Below are 18,758 nucleotides of genomic sequence, written 5' to 3'. Positions count from 1 at the left end.
ACAAACACATACACACCTTACAGCAGTTCACGATAGTAACCTGATGATTTTGTGAGCAGGCCTACCTATTGTCCCAGACAATAGGCTATGGCTAATTTCTTCAAGTCAAGTTAGGTAGGCCTAACTATTTCATTACTTCATGCATGGCAAACTTTAGGACTTAAAATACTGCAGACATATTTTAGGAACATAATAGCGAGTTTTCAATCATGCATGTCCCCCTGGATAATTTTATAGGCCTATTTTTTGCCCTACAGTGACCTCTGCCAGCAGCCAGGCTTCAAACTGCCAGAAATAGTAATGTACCCTTTGGCTATTAAGGTAAAACCCAGACAAACATTAGGCTACTCACGTGATCAACAAAAAGCTGTTAATTCTTGTGCACTTTCAGAGACTTATGTACTCACCTTTAGTTTAAACACAATACTAATCCTTTCAGCAGCAGTGGTTTCTACAGTCCAGAAGGTAGACTATACTCCTGTGTGACTGCAAATGCGCTGTCCTGTCCTGGAAGATTAAATAGCTATGACTTATTTATTAATGCAAAAAATACCTTCATAGATTAAATTTTTAGTGACACTCAGGTCTGGAGACAAGTAACGTCTCTTCACTCAGTCCACCGGACACTCACACAGACACACTGTGTATGTAGCAGCTGTATCTTCATTTGTGAAGCAGAAACTGCTTTTATCATCATATACCATTATATACCATTCACATCAATATATATACTTTACCAACCAAATCATGTTATCATGTCTGCTCACAGTTGTCTTACGTCTTTTATATTAATTTATAATAGTGTGAGGTGTGTATGTGTGTGTTTAAGGAGGGAGGAGGTCATTTGTTCCTAACAAAGATAATTTCTTTATCTTTAATCAGACAAGGTCAGATGAGACAACACTGTTTGTGTATTGATGGTGGTCAACAGCTGTGAGGTGACAGCTGTCATGTTTTGTATATGAGTAGGCAGCCAATATATGTTTGAGATACAAGGTTAAAGATTGCTCCCCTGGCCTCAGGCCATACCTCTTTGTCGTGTACCCAATCTATCTCCTTGGCCAGCCCTTCTGGATGCCATGTTTCACTGTACAGCCATGCAGGTAGGCAGTTATCTGTCTCTCATATGGCTCACAGCTCAGAAGTATCTTCTTCCAACATAAATTCTGCTTACTCACCACCCTCTGGGCTGACAGATGCAAGGAATTGCAGCAGGGTATGCGTGCACGCGCACACACACACACACAGTGCACATGTAGCCTTTGCTCTATTTATATTCTGTAATATGCATGGTAGCCTATGTAGGCAATGAAGGACTACAGATCACACCACCAACTATTTTTAGTAGCCTATAAGACACAATAGCTAACGCAACACACAGCAAATGATGAGTGATAATTTAACTGAAAATTAAAACAATGACAGAGTTCATATACAGGAAAAAATGAAAACATATATGAGTTAACACATAGGGCCTACCAGTTACAACAGCCTGGCAATAAATCTTCATAAAGGTTGAAACACCTTTGAGTTTTAAACTAAAAAAAGCCATATTAAAATAAACTCTGAAATATGCTTTGCTGTATGTAGATGGACAATTTTGTCTTTGTAGATAAACAATTTTGTTATTTCTATGCCCTTATTGTTCTAAAATACAAATTCTTTCATCTAAATAGAGTCAGTTGTTTGTCAGTTTCTGTTTTGCAGGAAGCATTACTCATCTCTGTTTCCCCAGAGAGAATCACTTTCCATGATCTTTCACAGAGGTTTCCCCACCTGCTTTACAGAGATTGACAGATAAATCAAGAAACAGACATAGGCTACTGCCTTCAGCAGCTATACATGATGCATTATTGTGCAAATCAAGTTTTTTTTTTTTTAGGTAAATCAATAAAAAATAAAAATAGTAAAACAAAACCTGATTGAACATTTAACAATAATGAGCATGAGTAGCCTATGATATTTATTAAAAAAACAACAAAAAGACATAGCTAAGTTATCCCTATAGGCTACCCCTTCTCCTCAATTATAACAGAATCCCAAGTTTTATTAAAAAAACAAGAGTGGCATTTTTACTTTTAAATTAGATAGATAGATAGATAGATAGATAGATAGATGTACAGGCGTGCAGGGATGTCGCAGCAACGGTAGCTACACGGGCCGAATTAAATGGCGTACAGTAGGCGGGACCTATTACAGATTGACAGATCCTGAACAAATGAGACTGTCAACCCGCCGCTGTTGTGGAAAACGCAAACCAATCACAATCAACAGAGGGAGCAACAGACTCATCGTGGTAAATGTAAACGCTTAAGTGTGGAGGCATGAGTTTAACAAGGAAGCTCGCACAGAATACGTTACATACAGTTGCAGTACGGTTGATGAACTACCAGTCAGCGTTAAAATCACAGGTTACCCCGACATTACCTTACAGGAATAAAGTGAACAAGGACGGAGCATGTTTTGCAATGTCAGCCTCTTAAATCGGCCACACGAGAAACAGCAAGTACATGAAACGTTTGGTATTCGCATCTTTATATAATTATGCTGCCATCCATTTATCACGGGATAAGGAGAGCTGCTGTCCACACACGTAGGACAAGGTTTGTTACCAAATATCAACTACGGTTTCTGTGTGTTTCAGCCACTTGTTCAGGTACTGTCCTCCCGAGTGCAACCATGTCAGTTGTTTAAAAAATGATATAGTGTGTGTTACAGTGCATGCTGTCCAACACTAAAACCGACAAAAGACAGTAAAGGAGTAAAACAATAACTGAATATATCAATATTCCTGACAGTTGAATAATTAAAATACAGTGTGTAAAGATATTTAAAGGTTTTTATGTTTCCTTTATAACTATTCAGTTCATTAAAATACATTCAGTATTCAGCGCTAGTTGTTTTGGTCTTGGCACACATTTATTAATTTATCTTCTCCCTATTTGCCCATGCAAGTCATCATCACTTTATTTTTCTTCTTAGTATTAGTATTATTTATTTACATCTTAAAGAGTTTCTATTTTTTAATTATCTGATGACAATTTATTATATTTTGCCAGAAGATACAGATTTGTATCTATATAATACAAAGTATAGCATGTCTGTGTAAACACACTGAAACAGAACATTAGACTTTGCTACAGTGTGCATAGCGTGTCTTACCATCTACTTATATCCAGCACTCCACCTTGCAGATTGCTGTCCACTTGCGATGGACCCCCAGTTGGACTGGCTCATGCTGAGACCATCTTTGCATTATCATCAGGTCATGGCAGGTGTGGGGTGGCTGTGGTACGAGCCAGTGGTCCAGCCTCAGCCACAGCTCTGAGGTGTATGGCCGGGCTCACACGCAGCCTGCCTCCTCCGCGCACCGCCCTGTTACGCAGCATCTCGGACCCCAAATCCAAAGAAGTGCTGGACCGCGGACTTGTCCTCTGGTTCCCAGGTCTGTTCCCTTGGACCACAAACACACACACACATGCATTTCATTTCTTCTTCACATTTCTGTGATTTGTAATGTGAATGGAGTCTTTATACACACCATGTCCTGTGTCCCTTCCTGCCAAAGGTTTTATCAACAAATCACAATATTATAGAGTATAATTTATGCTTAAGATATTGCTAATAGGTGTTAAAATATAGTTTGTCTCATATTAGAATTAGTTTGGCAAATGTAGTTTATTATTAAGTTGAAAACAAAACTAAGCTTGACACAATAGTTAATCAAACCAATAAAATACGGGGGGGGAGTATAAAGTATAAATACAACATAAATTATTTAGTACATTTTCATCAAAAGAGTGGAAATATTTTAATTCTGTTATTTTTTTCTTCATATACACTACATTAAAAATTGAGACCAGACTTCATCAATCTTCCCTTGGTAATTATTAGTCCTTGTGAGTAAAGATTCAAAGGTGACAAAATGCGTCATTCATTTTAACCATTTATCAAAAACAGCCTTTATCTGACAGTCCTTGAAGCACCCATAAAGCCTGCCACTGCAAGTCCAAATTTTATTCTGGATTTACCTAGTGGTTGGGAGAGAGAGTGAGTGTCCTAATAAGCACAACTGTGAATATTCTGAAAATGATTTTGCCTGACGACCAAGCATCAACCACTATGTTTTTCCATATATCCTCTTCTATGTTTGAGTTAACAGCTCTTTCCCAGATTTTACTTAAATTTTCACAGTTACCATACAGAGTTTTTGCCATCAGTTTATAAAAAACTTTGACTGATGCACTCTTTGGCAAATTAGAATAGGATAACAGTCTGTTCTCCTTTTCACAAATCCCCAAACTGTCATCAGCGCTTAATTTGAAGCTATAGCCAAAATTCCCTCTTGTCCATTAAGTCAAAATGATCTTTAAGCTCTTGGAAGGATAGGAAAATGTCTGCCCTACACAAATCACTAAGATTCATATCCAACAAAGATTCCCACATGATAGTTTATTTCCCTATTCTTAGTTATGTGTTTCAAACTGAACACTATCCTTGCTTGTACTGAGAGACATGTAACAGCTTAAGAGCTTTTATCCATGTCTCTCTGGAATGTGCCACAGTGGGGCTGGTATTCATGCTTGGTACACTTTTATGTTATGATGCCTCTTTTGGCCCAAAGGGGGCAGCAAACTCATTTTCCATTCTACATTCTATATTTCTGTCCAACCTTCCTGAATTCCTAGTTGTGTTTACATTAACTGATTAAACTGTTTAGAAATCCTTGGAGTAATGTTGACTGGCACCATTATTGAAATATAATTCAACTGAGGTGCAACAATCGTTTTAATAATGCTTACCTTTCCCTGTGAACTCAAATGTATTAGTTTCCATCTATCTACATTTGTTTTAATCTTTTGTATTAATGGTAACATATTAATTACCATTATGCAGGTGAGATGTGCACAAAGTTTTACCCCAGGATATAACATTCCTTTATCTATCAATCTAAATTGAGATTGTGAACTAATTACTTCCCGATGACAGGTTCTTGGTCATGGCTTTACCTCAGACATTTTGTAACCTGATATCTTTGAATATGTTTCAGATAAATCTAACAATTAATAAAGGTCTTCCTAAATATTAAGCTCCTCATGCATATTTAAATGACTAAAGGATATTCAAACTGTGTCGTTGTCTCGTGTGTGCATGTTATCAGCTCCTCACAGTTTCACAGGAGAGGACTGTGTGGAGTTCCATATCCACGGTGGTCCTGCTGTCATTACTGCTGTCTTACAGGCTCTAGGTAAAGTACAGATGTCAATATGAGTATATTACAATGTCATACAACTATAGTGCAGTATATCACACAAACATACAATGTCATGGGATGTACCATCTTTTTGCAGGGTGATTATGGTATGCAGGTCTTCATAGTCTTCCCAAGCTGTAAGCCTGCATTAGAAAAGAAAAGTTAGTGGTCAAGTCATGTGAGAGTCCATCACTGTGAAAGGGAAAGCTGAAGCATGCATTCCTATTCTGGAGATAGGATAGATAGTACCGGTATGTGCTTACATGACAATCCTAAATGGCAAATGGTATTTTGTGATTGCTGTACTGCAGTTCTCCCATTGGCCTTCCAGAGGGCAGTATTGTATAAATCAAAAATGGTTATAAAAGTAGTTCATGAAAGAATTGTTAGATAGGAAAACACTGTGGTGGTGTACTTGACACTGCAGGAAAAGTTTTTTTTAATTTATTTTTTAAATTAAACTAAAGGAAAGGTAGTGTTGATGTTGGTTAGATGATAACCAGTAGAATGTAAAACAGATCATTATCTTCATTTGCAAAGTATTTTTGTCTCCTCCTGATGAGATTTGAAAAATGGTATTTTCTGCTTGTTTTTATTCCATGTGAACCCTGAGTGACACACTGACCCTGCGTTTGATCCTCCTTTGTTTGTGTTTGTTGTGTGCATGATGCATGCCCACCTCGTGTCGCATCCATTTCCTCCTGTTTGTATGCTGTGCACGTGTGTGTTTGTGTGTGTTTCTCAGGAAGCGTGCCTGGCATGAGGCCTGCTGAAGCTGGAGAGTTCACGCGGAGAGCCTTTCAAGCAGGAAAACTGGGTTTAACAGAGGTCGGTCAAGAAGAGCTTGAAAAAAACACACTGATACACAGAACTGTGCAGATTTGCATATCAAGAGCTTGTCAGAGTAAATGTAGAATAAACAGGGTAAGAAATGAACAAGCATTTCAAGTTCATGAAATGTCAACAGTGAAAATTTTGCCTTATACATATTTTGCCCTTTGAACACTTCTTTTATTAGGTTGTAGAACATTAATGCGTGAATGAAGCTAATGGGCTTCTTCATAATGGGAGGAAATGTTTGAGTCATACAGTTAGTCAGAATGAAAAGATTAGTGCAAGAGTCGAACAAAAATGTTGGCAATCATAACTGTTAGAATGTTCCTTAAAGGTGGAAGGGCTCGGGGATCTGATCCATGCTGAGACCGAGGCTCAGAGGAGGCAGGCTCTCAGGCAGATGTCAGGAGAGCTGGGAAGCCTTTATCAAGACTGGAGCCACAAACTGAAACGGGTAGGTCGACAGGTAGTACAGATACTGGTGGTGTAGACTACGATGTTCCCATCAGGACTGGAGCTCTGGTCTTAAAGGTGTAGCTGTAGTATCTGTGGCAGGACCTGAAGGTTGTACTACTTGGTCTGGTCTCAAATCCGTGTTTTCTTACTTTTTGGGTTCATCTTGGTCTCTGATGCGATAATTTTTCCCCCTCAGCACTATAAACATTTAATTAAATTAATCTGTGCTGTGGAAACCTGTGTGTGTAATGATCCTCTAGTTACACATTGATCAGTCAGCTCCAAATGCTATTTGACCTGATTTGTTGTGGTCTCCAACGTGACATGATCTAAATCACCTTTGGACCTCGTAGTGATTCAGACCCAGCCAGACCTGCTCTTTGACATTACAGGTGAACAGGGGGCCACCTCTTGAAAACACAATGTTCAATATAAGTTAGCTTGACAGCATAAATACTCCCTGAAGAGACTTTGTCAATGTTCATGTCTGACATTTCTCTGAAAACAGTGTTTTGGAAAGAACCTGTCTGTACTGTGCAGTAGGTCAGTTCTCAGTAGTTTCACACCAAAACAATGCTTTATTTTTATTTTTTTTTGGATCTCTACAGCTGCTTTTCCAACACACCGTTGATGAACTAACTTATGGGAATATGAGGCTTCCTGTTTTCTTGTTGCTGTAGAACGTGTAGTACAGGCATTTCCATTCACTACTGAGAATCAAAATACTAATCTGTATGGCACATGTAGATAGTCATCTTACATTGTAACCAGGATTGGAAAAAAATAAATGGAATAATTAACATAACACATTGCCAAATGATTGACACTTAGTTTGCAGCTATATCTAATCCATTAATGGTTTTGCAGGTATATCAACTGATGATGTTGATTTGTGGTAGAAATATAATACAATTAAAATGTAATTTTGTGTGAAGTACATTTCTTTAATCAATCTATCTAACAATTTAAACTAGATTTGTTGTAATGTAATTGATATTGGAATTAATATATTAATATAATCGTAGAGTATTCCAGAAAACCTTTGAAATTGTATATTTCCCAGTGCAAACATAATATCTGATTCACAGAAGTACTTGTCTATTGAAGATCAAGTTTCTCAATCTGTTAATACAGTTTTATATACTGTTGTTGTTATTGTTATTACTATTATGTGATGACATGTAAAGTGGCTGAAGGGATCAGGTCGGTGACCACAACATTTCCTCTGGTCTGCACTCTGACTGTGAAAAGCTGAAAAGCTGTTTGAGTACAAATAAGTCCTCTGTGTAATCCTGCAGTGTTTTGGCACCAGAACTGAGTCAATGCTGCTGTGAGACATTGTTGAGCTGTTAATTTGGACTTTCCTGAGGAAAGCCGCTAGTAAGCATTCAAGGGCACATCTCTGTCTTTGATTTTTGACTTTCTATTAACAAGACGTTTTTAATCGAGCACCTTCTGTTCTGTAATGTGCTGTTGTTCCATCTCCACTCACGTGACACCCATTTAATGGTTTTTTTTCTCTGTGTCAAAACATCTGGCTGTGTATTGTTTTGGATGGATTATAGATAAATACTACTGCTATACACAGCTGCCGTATGTCTGTCCCTTATGACAGGCACACAAAGACTTTGATATATATACTATGCAGCAGTATTGTTGTTCTTATCTGTGCAGTATCCTGTACTTATACTGTATGTATAAATAAGGGTCAAAAAGCTGAGTCAGTCTTGAAGTTAACATAAATTAGAGTCAAGGAAGAATGGAACAGTCAAGTACTGAATTGCTAAATTGCAAGATTTGTTTTGTGACATTTTTTCCTTAAATATATAACGGACAGTATACAGGCACACAGGAAACAAGGGGAAAGAGAGAGGGGTATCAACTGCAACAGAGATTGTCGTTATGTGGTATGTGCCTTAACCATTTTGTAATCAGGACGCAGCATAGGAAAACTACGTAGTTAGTGACTATAAATCTTTAAACTCAAGGGAACTAAATGAAGTGATTTCCACATCTGCACATGGTTGTCCTGAACCTTTCTGGGGGAGAAAATTGGTAGTCATCTAAAGCCCTGTCTGTATTTTCTCCATATACGTTGTTTGGGAAAGATACCTTACTGTTGTAGTTTCAAATTCATAAATAAGACTTTCAGATAAGCGTATTAATGCTTATTAGCTTGATATGGTGGGGCATATGTGTTCAGAGCAGCAGGTCACTGACCGCAGATGAACAGTTCAACTTAATGGACGCAGGCCAAACCCTCCGCTACTGTGAAATGTTTTGGAGAATATAGGCCAGTGATCTTTCAACACTTTGGCTCCAGATCTGATGAACCGGTCCAGGTGATCTCCCTCGAGAAACCCTGTTAAGCTACTTGTCAGCAGTTTTCTTAGGGCGGTTCCTAGAAGCAATTCAAACGTGCATTTATTTTGGACGTAGATTTCTGGGAATCCCGTTAATCAGACATATACCTTCTGTATGATGCAAGGGGTCAAACCCTATTTGACCCCCAAACAATGCTGTTTATTTAACCGTTGGCTTCCCACTTTTGTGAATGGATTAAAGTATGAGAATCTTGACCTTCCTGTTTTTGTGCAGCTATACTACTATTGTGTTTATGTTCTGCAATGTCAATCAAGATACTGATCGGTTCTGTGGTGGGAATACTATCTGCACTTTGTGTTCAGATGAACTCAAAAATGTGGCAATGATGTAAAGTAGCAACATGACTTGAATTTACTGCACTTGAAAAAGTCCTTGAAAAAGCCTAGAGGAAGCTATTTGAATTTTAAATGTTGGCGTCTAGAGTTTATATAGATACACACACGGCATAAATGTATTGGTGAACACTGTTAAAAAACAAAATTAAAGTGTGAAATATAATTTAGTTGCCCTAACTGAGGGGGAGATCGCAAAACAAAAGATGAGCTTGGCTGGACAAAATGAACTCATTTTCTGACTAAAGTTTTTAATCTAAAACATAATCAACAGATTAATCAACAATGAAAATAGTTATTTTTAGCCCTAAATCAAAATAGCTATACTCCAACACCACAGAAGTAAAACATCCTCTATGCAATAAGGAAAATAAGACATGTTAATGAAGAAAAACTTTAAAAATGTGAAGACTTTTTTATTATCTTGTGATCAAAAGTGTAGTGAGTAGTATTTGCCTTACCTTTTACTTGCTTGTGATGTTAGAATTATTATTTACTTCATTTTTTTCAGTACAGTGTACAGTACAGGGGTATCACAGGTAATATATCCATGTCAGCAGCTGCATTTTCTGTGCTGGCTGCTCACCCCCAAACATTTCAAAATGCAAATATACTTTTCAGTATATATAGAAAATAATCACCTTTACATTTTGAGACCCCCAACAACTGACTTTTAAGTTTTCTAAAGCTGCCTGTATTTCACACACTGATTTCAGCATCTTCCCTTCTCTCCTCTCTGCTTTGTGTCCCACAGTGTCTGGCTCATGTTGAGGCCTTCATAGACTTCAGTGAGGATGAGCTCATTGAGGATGGGGTCTTAAATCAAGGTATGTATACACTTTGTCCTATGTGCTAGAGAAAATAACAGAACAGTCATCCCTTGGGCTTTCAGAGGGAGGTGAGGAGGGTCAGAGGGCTCTGTTTCTCTCTGAGGAGAGAGGAGTCCGGCTGGCTTTCCTGTTTGGATCTTCAACTGGCCATCGTGTGCGTTTGCTGCACTGTAGGGAAAGGCCATAGACATCAAACTGCTTAAAAGACAATTTCCTTCAGGAAGTGTGGAGAGAAGGCCAGGGGGACAGGAGAGGCATTCGTCTTGCCTTCAAAGCCAACCTGCCATGTCGCTCACAGGAATAGTGCTGTCAACAGCACCGAACAGTCCAACTGTTTTTTTTTTCTGTGCCCAGGTTTCCCGTGTGTGTGTGTGTGTGTGTGTGTGTGTCTTTTTTCAAAAGCCGCAGAAATTTCAACACAATGAAGCCTAGGAACTATTGTTTGTTTAGGTGGTACAGAATGTGGGGTCTCGCCTCATAGTGGAAAATAATAATAGCATAATACCTGGCCCATTTTGGATGAATTAATGTGTCTATGCTTGAGTCAAGACTCGCAAGAAGTTTCAATTTGTCGGCGTATTGTTGATGCATTGTATTGTCAAGAGCGTTTTTCCGCTTAAGTCACATGCTGGAAGAGACAGGTCCGTGACCCATTTTTCATCCAGATGAAGGGTGCCAGACACCGGAAGAGTAGCTTTTTTCATCAAGGGACAGAAATTCCTCTCACAAGGTCACAAACGTGAAGTTGAACATGAAACCATCGTCATGTCCTTTTCCCTCCTCTGTCTTCCCACACCCTCCCCAGTGGACAGATCGGTATGTGATCTGCAAGCAGAGATGGAGCGACACCTAAAGGACGAGAGGAGGGGCGAGCGGCTACGCAGTGGAGTCCAGGTGGTCATCGCAGGGGCCACCAATGCAGGGAAAAGCAGCCTCCTTAACACACTTTGTAAGAGAACCAAGTAAATGTGCACACACACACACATCAAGTGATTAAGATGAAAATATGACTTCCTATCTACTAAATAGTATGATACTGTTGAATCATGGTGCTATCAGCTGTGGTTTGGGAGAGGAACAATCTGTCATACTGTTCTATCAGTGTGGACTAACAAAAGTTTGTGTTGTCTTCATTAAAATGCAGATGCTGTGCTCTGTGCACAGAAAATGAGAGAAATAGGTTTATATGACAAGACAGGATTTTGTGGGAGAAAAAATCTAGATACAAGCAGCAGTCTTGAATTAATGCACTCTAAAAGAAGATATTGGTGTTGGCATTTTGACCTTCAACTCCAACATCCAGGGTTCAGAAAAAATTTAAGAGTTGTTATTTTCATCAGAAGTCATTCTTTTTTTCCTAGCACCTAGCAAAAGAATTGCAGAATGTAGAAAGGGGTCTGCCAAAACAGTCCCTCAAGGTTCATCACATAATCTTCCTCAGTCGATGGAGTTTGTTAAGTTGTCATGGTATTGCAGATTATCATATTTCCGTGTATTTTTACACCCTTTTATGTTATATGAATGAAACTCCAACTACTAATGAATCTTGTGGTGAGTTTCCAAGGTGTTTTTTTACCTCCGCCAAGGATGTTATATTTTTGGTGCCATTCGTCTGTCAGCAGGATTATGGAAAACTACTGGCCCAAATTTCATGTCAAATTGGTGTGGCAAAATTAATTAAATTTTTTTGCGCATGCATGAACCCATTTTGAATTAAATCTACTGGAGTGCCGCGACGAAATATACAGCAAAATACAACCCCACCTCAAACATCACCGTAGAAACAAATGCAGCAGGTATGTAAGAAATAAGCAATCTGCAGATGCACAGCTGAGATGATTAGACTTCAGCTAGGCGCAAGCATATTTTAACATACTGTAAATGAAATATATCCAGACATATATAGTGGTTGTGCTTGCAGATTTGTATATCATGGATGACTGCACTATTGGCCTTGGTGGAGACCTGTGCTCCCCAAGTGTCCTTTTAGTCTTCCTGTTGCTTTCAGAGGAGCAAAGCTTTTCATGTGAAAGACAGGAAGGTCAAATAAATATGTCCACTTTGTGATACACATTTTAATAATCATAGTACAGGAATTATAAACACCATCTGTGAACACTAGATCCTGTTCTTGGCACACATTATTTACAATATTTTGATTTTCCTGATACAGACTTCATTGCTTCCTATTTGATGCAAGTAGTGTCACATTCAAAATTTTAACTGATTGTGTAGTAGTGTGATAAAGAAACGTGCATAAAAATGAAGAAGTAAATATTATTTCTAATATTTTCCACATGAAACTAAAATTTAAATTTTCTCATTCTAAATCAGTTCTTCAATTGTGTATCCAAGTTTGGTGTCAAACCCTTGTTGTTTGTTATGTTCGTTTAGAATATTGTATCCTTAAATCATTTAGAATCACTTTACATAAACTACCCAGAAAGGAGACTTGGCAGGGTTTCCTCACATCTTCCTATCAGAATAATGGGTGATTTATCAAACTTCAGATTAGATCCTGTTATTGTTTCCTCTTCTGATTAGTATTCCTTGTGGCCTAGGCTCACACCCAGTCAGCACAGAAAATATTAATGAGCCGGCTGTGTTGGCATAGGATACACAGCGATAGTCCGACTACGAACTTCCTGAATAAAGAATAAAGAAAGGATGACTGTACATGTCTTCTGTTGTTTTTGGACAGTGCAAAACGGTAAGGGATATAATTCTCTAATGAGACCAATAATTAGAGTTCAACTGATATGTGAAATGGTAAGTGTAAGCCAATATTTGATTATTATAGAAAAATCCTTCCTGACATAAATGATAATAGCCAAAAGCAAAGCTTAACTGTCAGGTATTAAAATATGGTATTGATATTCTTGTAATAGGATAATGACAAAAAACTGCACAGTTTGGTTTATTCATTACATGGGGTAATGAATAAACCAAATTACTCATAAGTCACCAAAAGTAAATCACAGCTACTTTTGAACTATAATTTTGTGTTGGTCCAGTGACTGTCTGATGTGAAACAACCAAAGGCAATAATGAATTTATCATACTAACAAGAATTAGCATTAGCATTTTTAAACATTTTTTGGTTTGACTGGTGCTCTTTTAACCGCGTCATCTTGTTGCTCCCGCTTCCTCTGTGATGGTATAATGGAACCTGACTGAAATATTAGTGCCACCTACTGCTCAATTAACCAAATCATAATATTCATATAAGAGAAGTGGATGCAAATGTGCATAAATTAGCATGTTCTTTTGCCAATTCTCTGAAAATTCTGTTAAAATAAATGCTATATTTGGATGGACTCTTGGCTACTGTCTGTATAGCCAGAGCCTAATATAGTTCGTTCCTCTGAGCCATAGACCTCCACTGTTGTTCAAACTCTCATCTTTAAGCCATGTAAGCCATGTACCTTCATTACAATGATCACAGTCATTGTAGTCCATTTATAGCTGATCCCACATACACCATCATGCTTTCCTAAATATTCACTAGAGGACTAAATGTTTATTAATCCACAGCTGACAATACTCCTCAACCATTTCACTATTTAATTCTGTTGAGTCAAGACAACTTTCATCAAGGAAACTGATATTTGCGCTGCAGTAAGTTATGAATGTGTTATGTATGGCTCTGTTCCGGGATCTCCCTGCCCGTCCATGTGCCTATGCGGAAAAGCTATAAGGCAGAAAGAGCACCTCCCTGCCCATCCTGGGCTAAAAAGCTACAGTGCCCAGCTATTTAAGGAAAATTATTTTTTCAAAAATAAATTTATATATACTTGATTTGTGTTTTAAAATGTATGTCAGCTGAGTGCCACAGACAGACAGGGATCTCACAAAGCTTTCAGAGACAGAAAAGCATTGTTGGTTTTGGTATTTTCATGGGATTTGTTCACAATAAGAAAAATATAGAATATTGCCAACCTTATCATTTAAACTTTTATATCCAGGCCAGAGACCTGCAGCAATTGTGTCTCCCATTGCTGGCACCACCAGGGACGTAGTAGAGACGGCACTGGACATTGGTGGATTTCCTGTCCTCTTGAGTGACACAGCCGGGCTCAGAGACAGCCCAGACCTGGTGGAGAGAGAGGGGGTCCGCCGAGCTCGGGAAAGGTAGGAGGAGTACGCCATTTACATTTTAAATATTAAAAATACTAGAGTTTAGCTCAGTCTTCCTGCTTTTAAAAATTTTGATGAGGTAGACCAAAAAACTTGAGAAATTAACGCTGGTATTTGGAGCATTTGGTTTCAGCTACAGGACAGTAGTACATGTAGAGAACACGTGTAGAAGCTTCAGCAAATGTTCACATGTGTATAATATAACGCAAAACTAATTAGCCAGGACCAATGGATTATGTTCTCAAAAGAAAGAAGGGAAGAAATAAGTCATTGCCTGTCCCGTGTACATGATGTTATATTTTTGTAATGTCTATGGAAGCTCCAGAGTTTATATACTTGCTAAACCATAGTTATAAATACATGGGACAAACAACCTCAGGAGGTTGCGTAATGAAGAGTCTGCCTCATTGTAGAGTATTTATGATGAAGACATTCTTCATGTGTGGTGTTGAGAATGGATATTTATGACCATTTACTAACAGCTGTTTCCACTGTTTATATAAGTGAAGAATAGCAGTACTTCGTCATCACTGCTTTATACAAACAGGCAAATAGAAGCCTGGACATACAGGCACATACAGATAATATTAAATCAGCTTACACACATGAACGAAGACATGTTCTATCACATGCTTTTGGTGTTGGAGAGCAGGAGGAAAAAGGACGGGTCCCAACAACACAGCCGCATATTGATTATTGAATGATTTATAGGTGAAAGTAAAGTTTCCAGTCTTTGTCTGTTGTATATAATAGAAACATATATACAGTAAATACAACAGCTCTAAAAGTAAAGCAATACTTTCTATATATTTACAGTATATACCACTACAGTGTGTTGCCGACATGCCTGCCAGTTGAGTAAAAGTATAATATATCACAATTTTCATGACAAAAAAGACAGATGTTAATTGTTTCCCCTAGTCCTTGGATTCTTGGCAGGGGGATAAATTGTCTGACACAATTAGGTATTAAATCACTGCATGTGCGGTATATCAAGATTATAAACAACTAGGTGGTAGAAGATTTAAGGGGACTCAGTGCACCTTTCCAGTACTGTTAAACATGTATTTCATTAAATAAATGTATTTACAAAATCATGACTATTTTAGGATTATTTGGTGATTCAAACATCAATGAAAATCTAGATTAAGATGAGGCTACAAAAATACTATTTTTAATGCAAACATTGTGTAATTCCTTTACTGTTTGTTTAAGATATTTGGCTAACCTGGTAGCTCTATAGGAAGGGTGGGCAGTTTATGTTCAGTAGGGAACTTTCTGGGCAGGGAGCAGGTCAGAGGCTGGTGACCTGGGTCACTGTAGGAAGGATGTGGTAAGTACAAGGATCCGCTGCTGCTGCTGCTAACTCTCAGTGGGGCTAGTGCTAATGCAAATGCTAATGGCAGTATGCTAAAACGTTGATGTTTTACTAGGTATAATGTTTACCTTGTTCACCTTGTTCAACATGTTCACCATCTTAGTTTGGTGTGTTAGCATGCTAACATTTGATTAGCACGAAGTATAGCTGAGGCTCATGGGACTGTAGTGTAGTTATTTGGTCAAGAACCAAAGTATTAGACAAATTAAATGAAAAGTCAGGTTATCACCATAGTTGTGACAATTCAACCTGCCGGTGACATGAATGTCTATGCCACCTTTAATGGCAGTCCATCCAATAACTGTTAAGATGTTTCAGTCTGCAACTCTATTTTTTCTACAGAGTGGACCAGGCAGACCTGACCCTTGTGGTTGTGGACTGTGCTCGTCTCCCATCTGACGCAATGCAGGCGACATCCTTCCTTCAGGGACACCTCAGGAGTGTCCTGCTCAACCAGGAGCAGCCTGACACAGGTATGACATCTAGGCCTCATGTGCAACAGGCTTTAAGCTTTCAGCAGCAATGTGTATAGCCCTATAAACCCATCCCACAGTGTAAATATACCCCTTGACTTGATTTAAATATTCTCCACTATTCTGGATGGCAAGGGCAGTGACTGTAACATCTAAAGTATTTTGTATTATTAAACACAAATTTAAATCGGATTCATCAGATTCAAACAAAATTCATACAACCAAATACATACAGACAAATTCATAGAAAAGAGCACAAAGAATGGCCTTCTAAGATGCTATAATTGCGATGCTTGCGTAACACAACCTGGTGTTCAGTGTACCACCATTTACATGAATGTTTTTGCTGGGCTGTCAGTGACATAACTGTTTTTTTTAATTCACTTCACAGGCACAACAAAGTAAATATTAAATATGGTAAACTTATAGTCAATGGTAAAATGACACTGTAAGTGGCAAAAACATCTTCCATCAGCTTTTTAAGTTATTACATATGACTTAACTAAAGTTAAAAGGTCTCAGTTGTTCGCTTTTTAGCTCAAGAATGCAATTCATTGTCACAACAGTCACTCATTTAATTAAAAGAATCCAAAGAATATAGGCTGGAAAGAGAGTTTTAAGTCACAAAGAGTAACCAAATAGAAATCTCAGTGTCCGATGAAGTGATAGTTGAGTCATTGGTATTGATCAAAAATTTCTTCCTTCCTTTCTTACAACAGTATTTCCTGCGGACAGGTTTCTCCTGGTGCTGAATAAAACTGACCTGTTGCCTCAGGAGCAGAGGCAGAAGCTGGTCGGGGAGCTGAGACAGGCTTCTGGACTCCCTCCTCTTTGTCTGATCTCTTGCCACACTACTGAAGGACTGCAGAACTTCCTCACAGTTTTGCACAGCAGTGTCAAGACTCTGTGAGTTGCTACAATTTATAATGTTTTGTTGTGCCAGATCTACATATCTCATGTTATGTTATGTATCTTTTGTAAAACCTAAGATTGTCTTTGACCTGTTGTGGATAATTGCACCTGGTAAGTCCCATACTCATTGTTTTCAGTTTTAATGGATTTATACTAAAGAATCATTTTTGTGAAGTAGATTTAAACGGATTCAGTTGCAGCAGGTCTTGCTGTCTGCCGCAGTGTCTTATGAGGACTTACCAACATGAGAAAATTTAAAATTGTCCTTTGAAGGGCTTTAATAAAACAAAGTGAAACAAAAATGCACAATGTTTGTGCTACTAAAAAATCTGATTTGCACACTTATGTTCTGGTGTTTACTCCTTCTAAACCAAAAATACAAAATAAAGCCCAAAATAATGAGTGTTTGATTGCTCTGGTTTATTTTGTTCTCTAACTTCCTCTCTAGGTGTGGCGACCCTCTGTCTGGTGCCCCCACCCTGACCCAGGCCCGCCACAGGGCCCACCTGCAGCAGTGTTTTGCAGCCCTGGCTCAGTACCAGCGGTACCGCAACATCGACCTTGCTCTGGCAGCCGAGGGTGTCCGGTTGGCTCTCACCAGCCTGGGCCGGATCACTGGACGGGTCGGGGCAGAGGAGATCCTGGATATCATCTTCAAAGACTTCTGCATTGGAAAATAGTCAGATGAGTAGCAGCGAAAACATAAAATACATATAGTACTAGCCTGCTCAGAGAGCAAGGCTGCCTTTTTGTTTGGTCCCAGAGTATCAGTAAAGAAAACTTCTGCATTGCGCCCGGCTTTGTGGCACAGCAAGACTAAAACGAAAAAAAATCATGTTCTTGGCTGCTGGATCACTCTGATCCCAAGACACAGAAATGTTTGTTTTCTGTAAATGCTTTTTAACAGGCTGAGATACTTTTAGTGATGACAGGTGCCTCAGAGGCCCCATATGCTGGCAAGTGTTTGGCAAGTCTTGAGTCGTAATTTAAAAATAGTTTTTGGAAGCCTTTGATAGGAGAATATTGGGCTCTTGGGTCGCAACATAATAGCCAAGATCATTTAAAATAAAGCCAGCCTCAGAGCTCTGCAAGGTCATGGGTAAGGTCAAGTTTGGATGTTTACTTGTACCACAAGACAATGAAGATTTTTTATTTTTATTGGCGGAGGGGAGCAGGTATCATTTCTGCTGTGTGTGTATGTGTGTGTCCTTGTATGGTTTTTATGAGAAATTCTATTACTTGTATTATACGTGTACATGTATTATTTGTTGTATTATATAGTATATTCCACTATGGATGCATGCTTGTGTGAAGTAGATACAAGCTGTCACATTTATTTCCATTGAAAAAATTTACCTGTGATGTGTGGGAATTGTCCACATGACTATTTAAAATGAACATAGTTCATACAAAATAAATTTTACATGGAATCTTTGATGTGGAATAAATGGGATAATGTGTGTTTTTGTAACAAATTAAATTTATCTCATGAATCAAACAGACGACAAAAGAAATATGGGCAGATTGTCTTTAAACTTGATCTTATATTACAACCAGGGGGGCAGTGCCACAAGCTGTAAACACAATATTAACATTTTATCACTTATAGCTGTCATAATATGTAAGTGTTAATTGCCTCTTTACACATCCAACAGAGCAATATTAGCACGTGTTTCTGGCCACCAGACAAATATAAGTCCAATTTTCACTCTCATTTTAGATCTGTTTTTGTCTCCACCAACTCCTGAAGGAAATATCTGGCTAATT

At 38.4% G+C, this 18,758-nt stretch overlaps 1 protein-coding gene across 4 annotated transcripts; it reads left to right on the top strand.

Moving 5' to 3' along the window:
* The first annotated feature begins 978 nt into the window (after positions 1–978).
* On the top strand, positions 979–18,442 carry gtpbp3 (GTP binding protein 3, mitochondrial). 4 transcript variants are annotated; one of them, XM_046049903.1, is made up of 11 exons: positions 979–1,216; positions 3,195–3,445; positions 5,162–5,248; positions 6,000–6,082; positions 6,423–6,542; positions 10,016–10,088; positions 10,897–11,040; positions 14,057–14,222; positions 15,949–16,079; positions 16,799–16,985; positions 17,440–18,442. In XM_046049903.1, the coding sequence occupies exons 1-11, from the start codon at positions 1,197–1,199 to the stop codon at positions 17,669–17,671; spliced, it is 1,494 nt and encodes a 497-aa protein (XP_045905859.1). In that variant the 5' UTR covers positions 979–1,196; the 3' UTR covers positions 17,672–18,442. The 4 variants fall into 4 exon arrangements, with proteins under 4 accessions (XP_045905859.1, XP_045905861.1, XP_045905858.1 ...); XM_046049905.1 differs by lacking the exon at positions 979–1,216 and adding an exon at positions 2,309–2,603 and having other exon boundaries at positions 3,266–3,445; XM_046049902.1 differs by lacking the exon at positions 979–1,216 and adding an exon at positions 2,309–2,603.
* Positions 18,443–18,758: the final 316 nt, after the last annotated feature.

Source organism: Micropterus dolomieu, linkage group LG05, assembly GCF_021292245.1.
Source record: "Micropterus dolomieu isolate WLL.071019.BEF.003 ecotype Adirondacks linkage group LG05, ASM2129224v1, whole genome shotgun sequence".
In the NCBI taxonomy this organism is placed as follows: domain Eukaryota; kingdom Metazoa; phylum Chordata; class Actinopteri; order Centrarchiformes; family Centrarchidae; genus Micropterus; species Micropterus dolomieu.
This window is presented reverse-complemented; position numbering and strand designations above follow the sequence as displayed.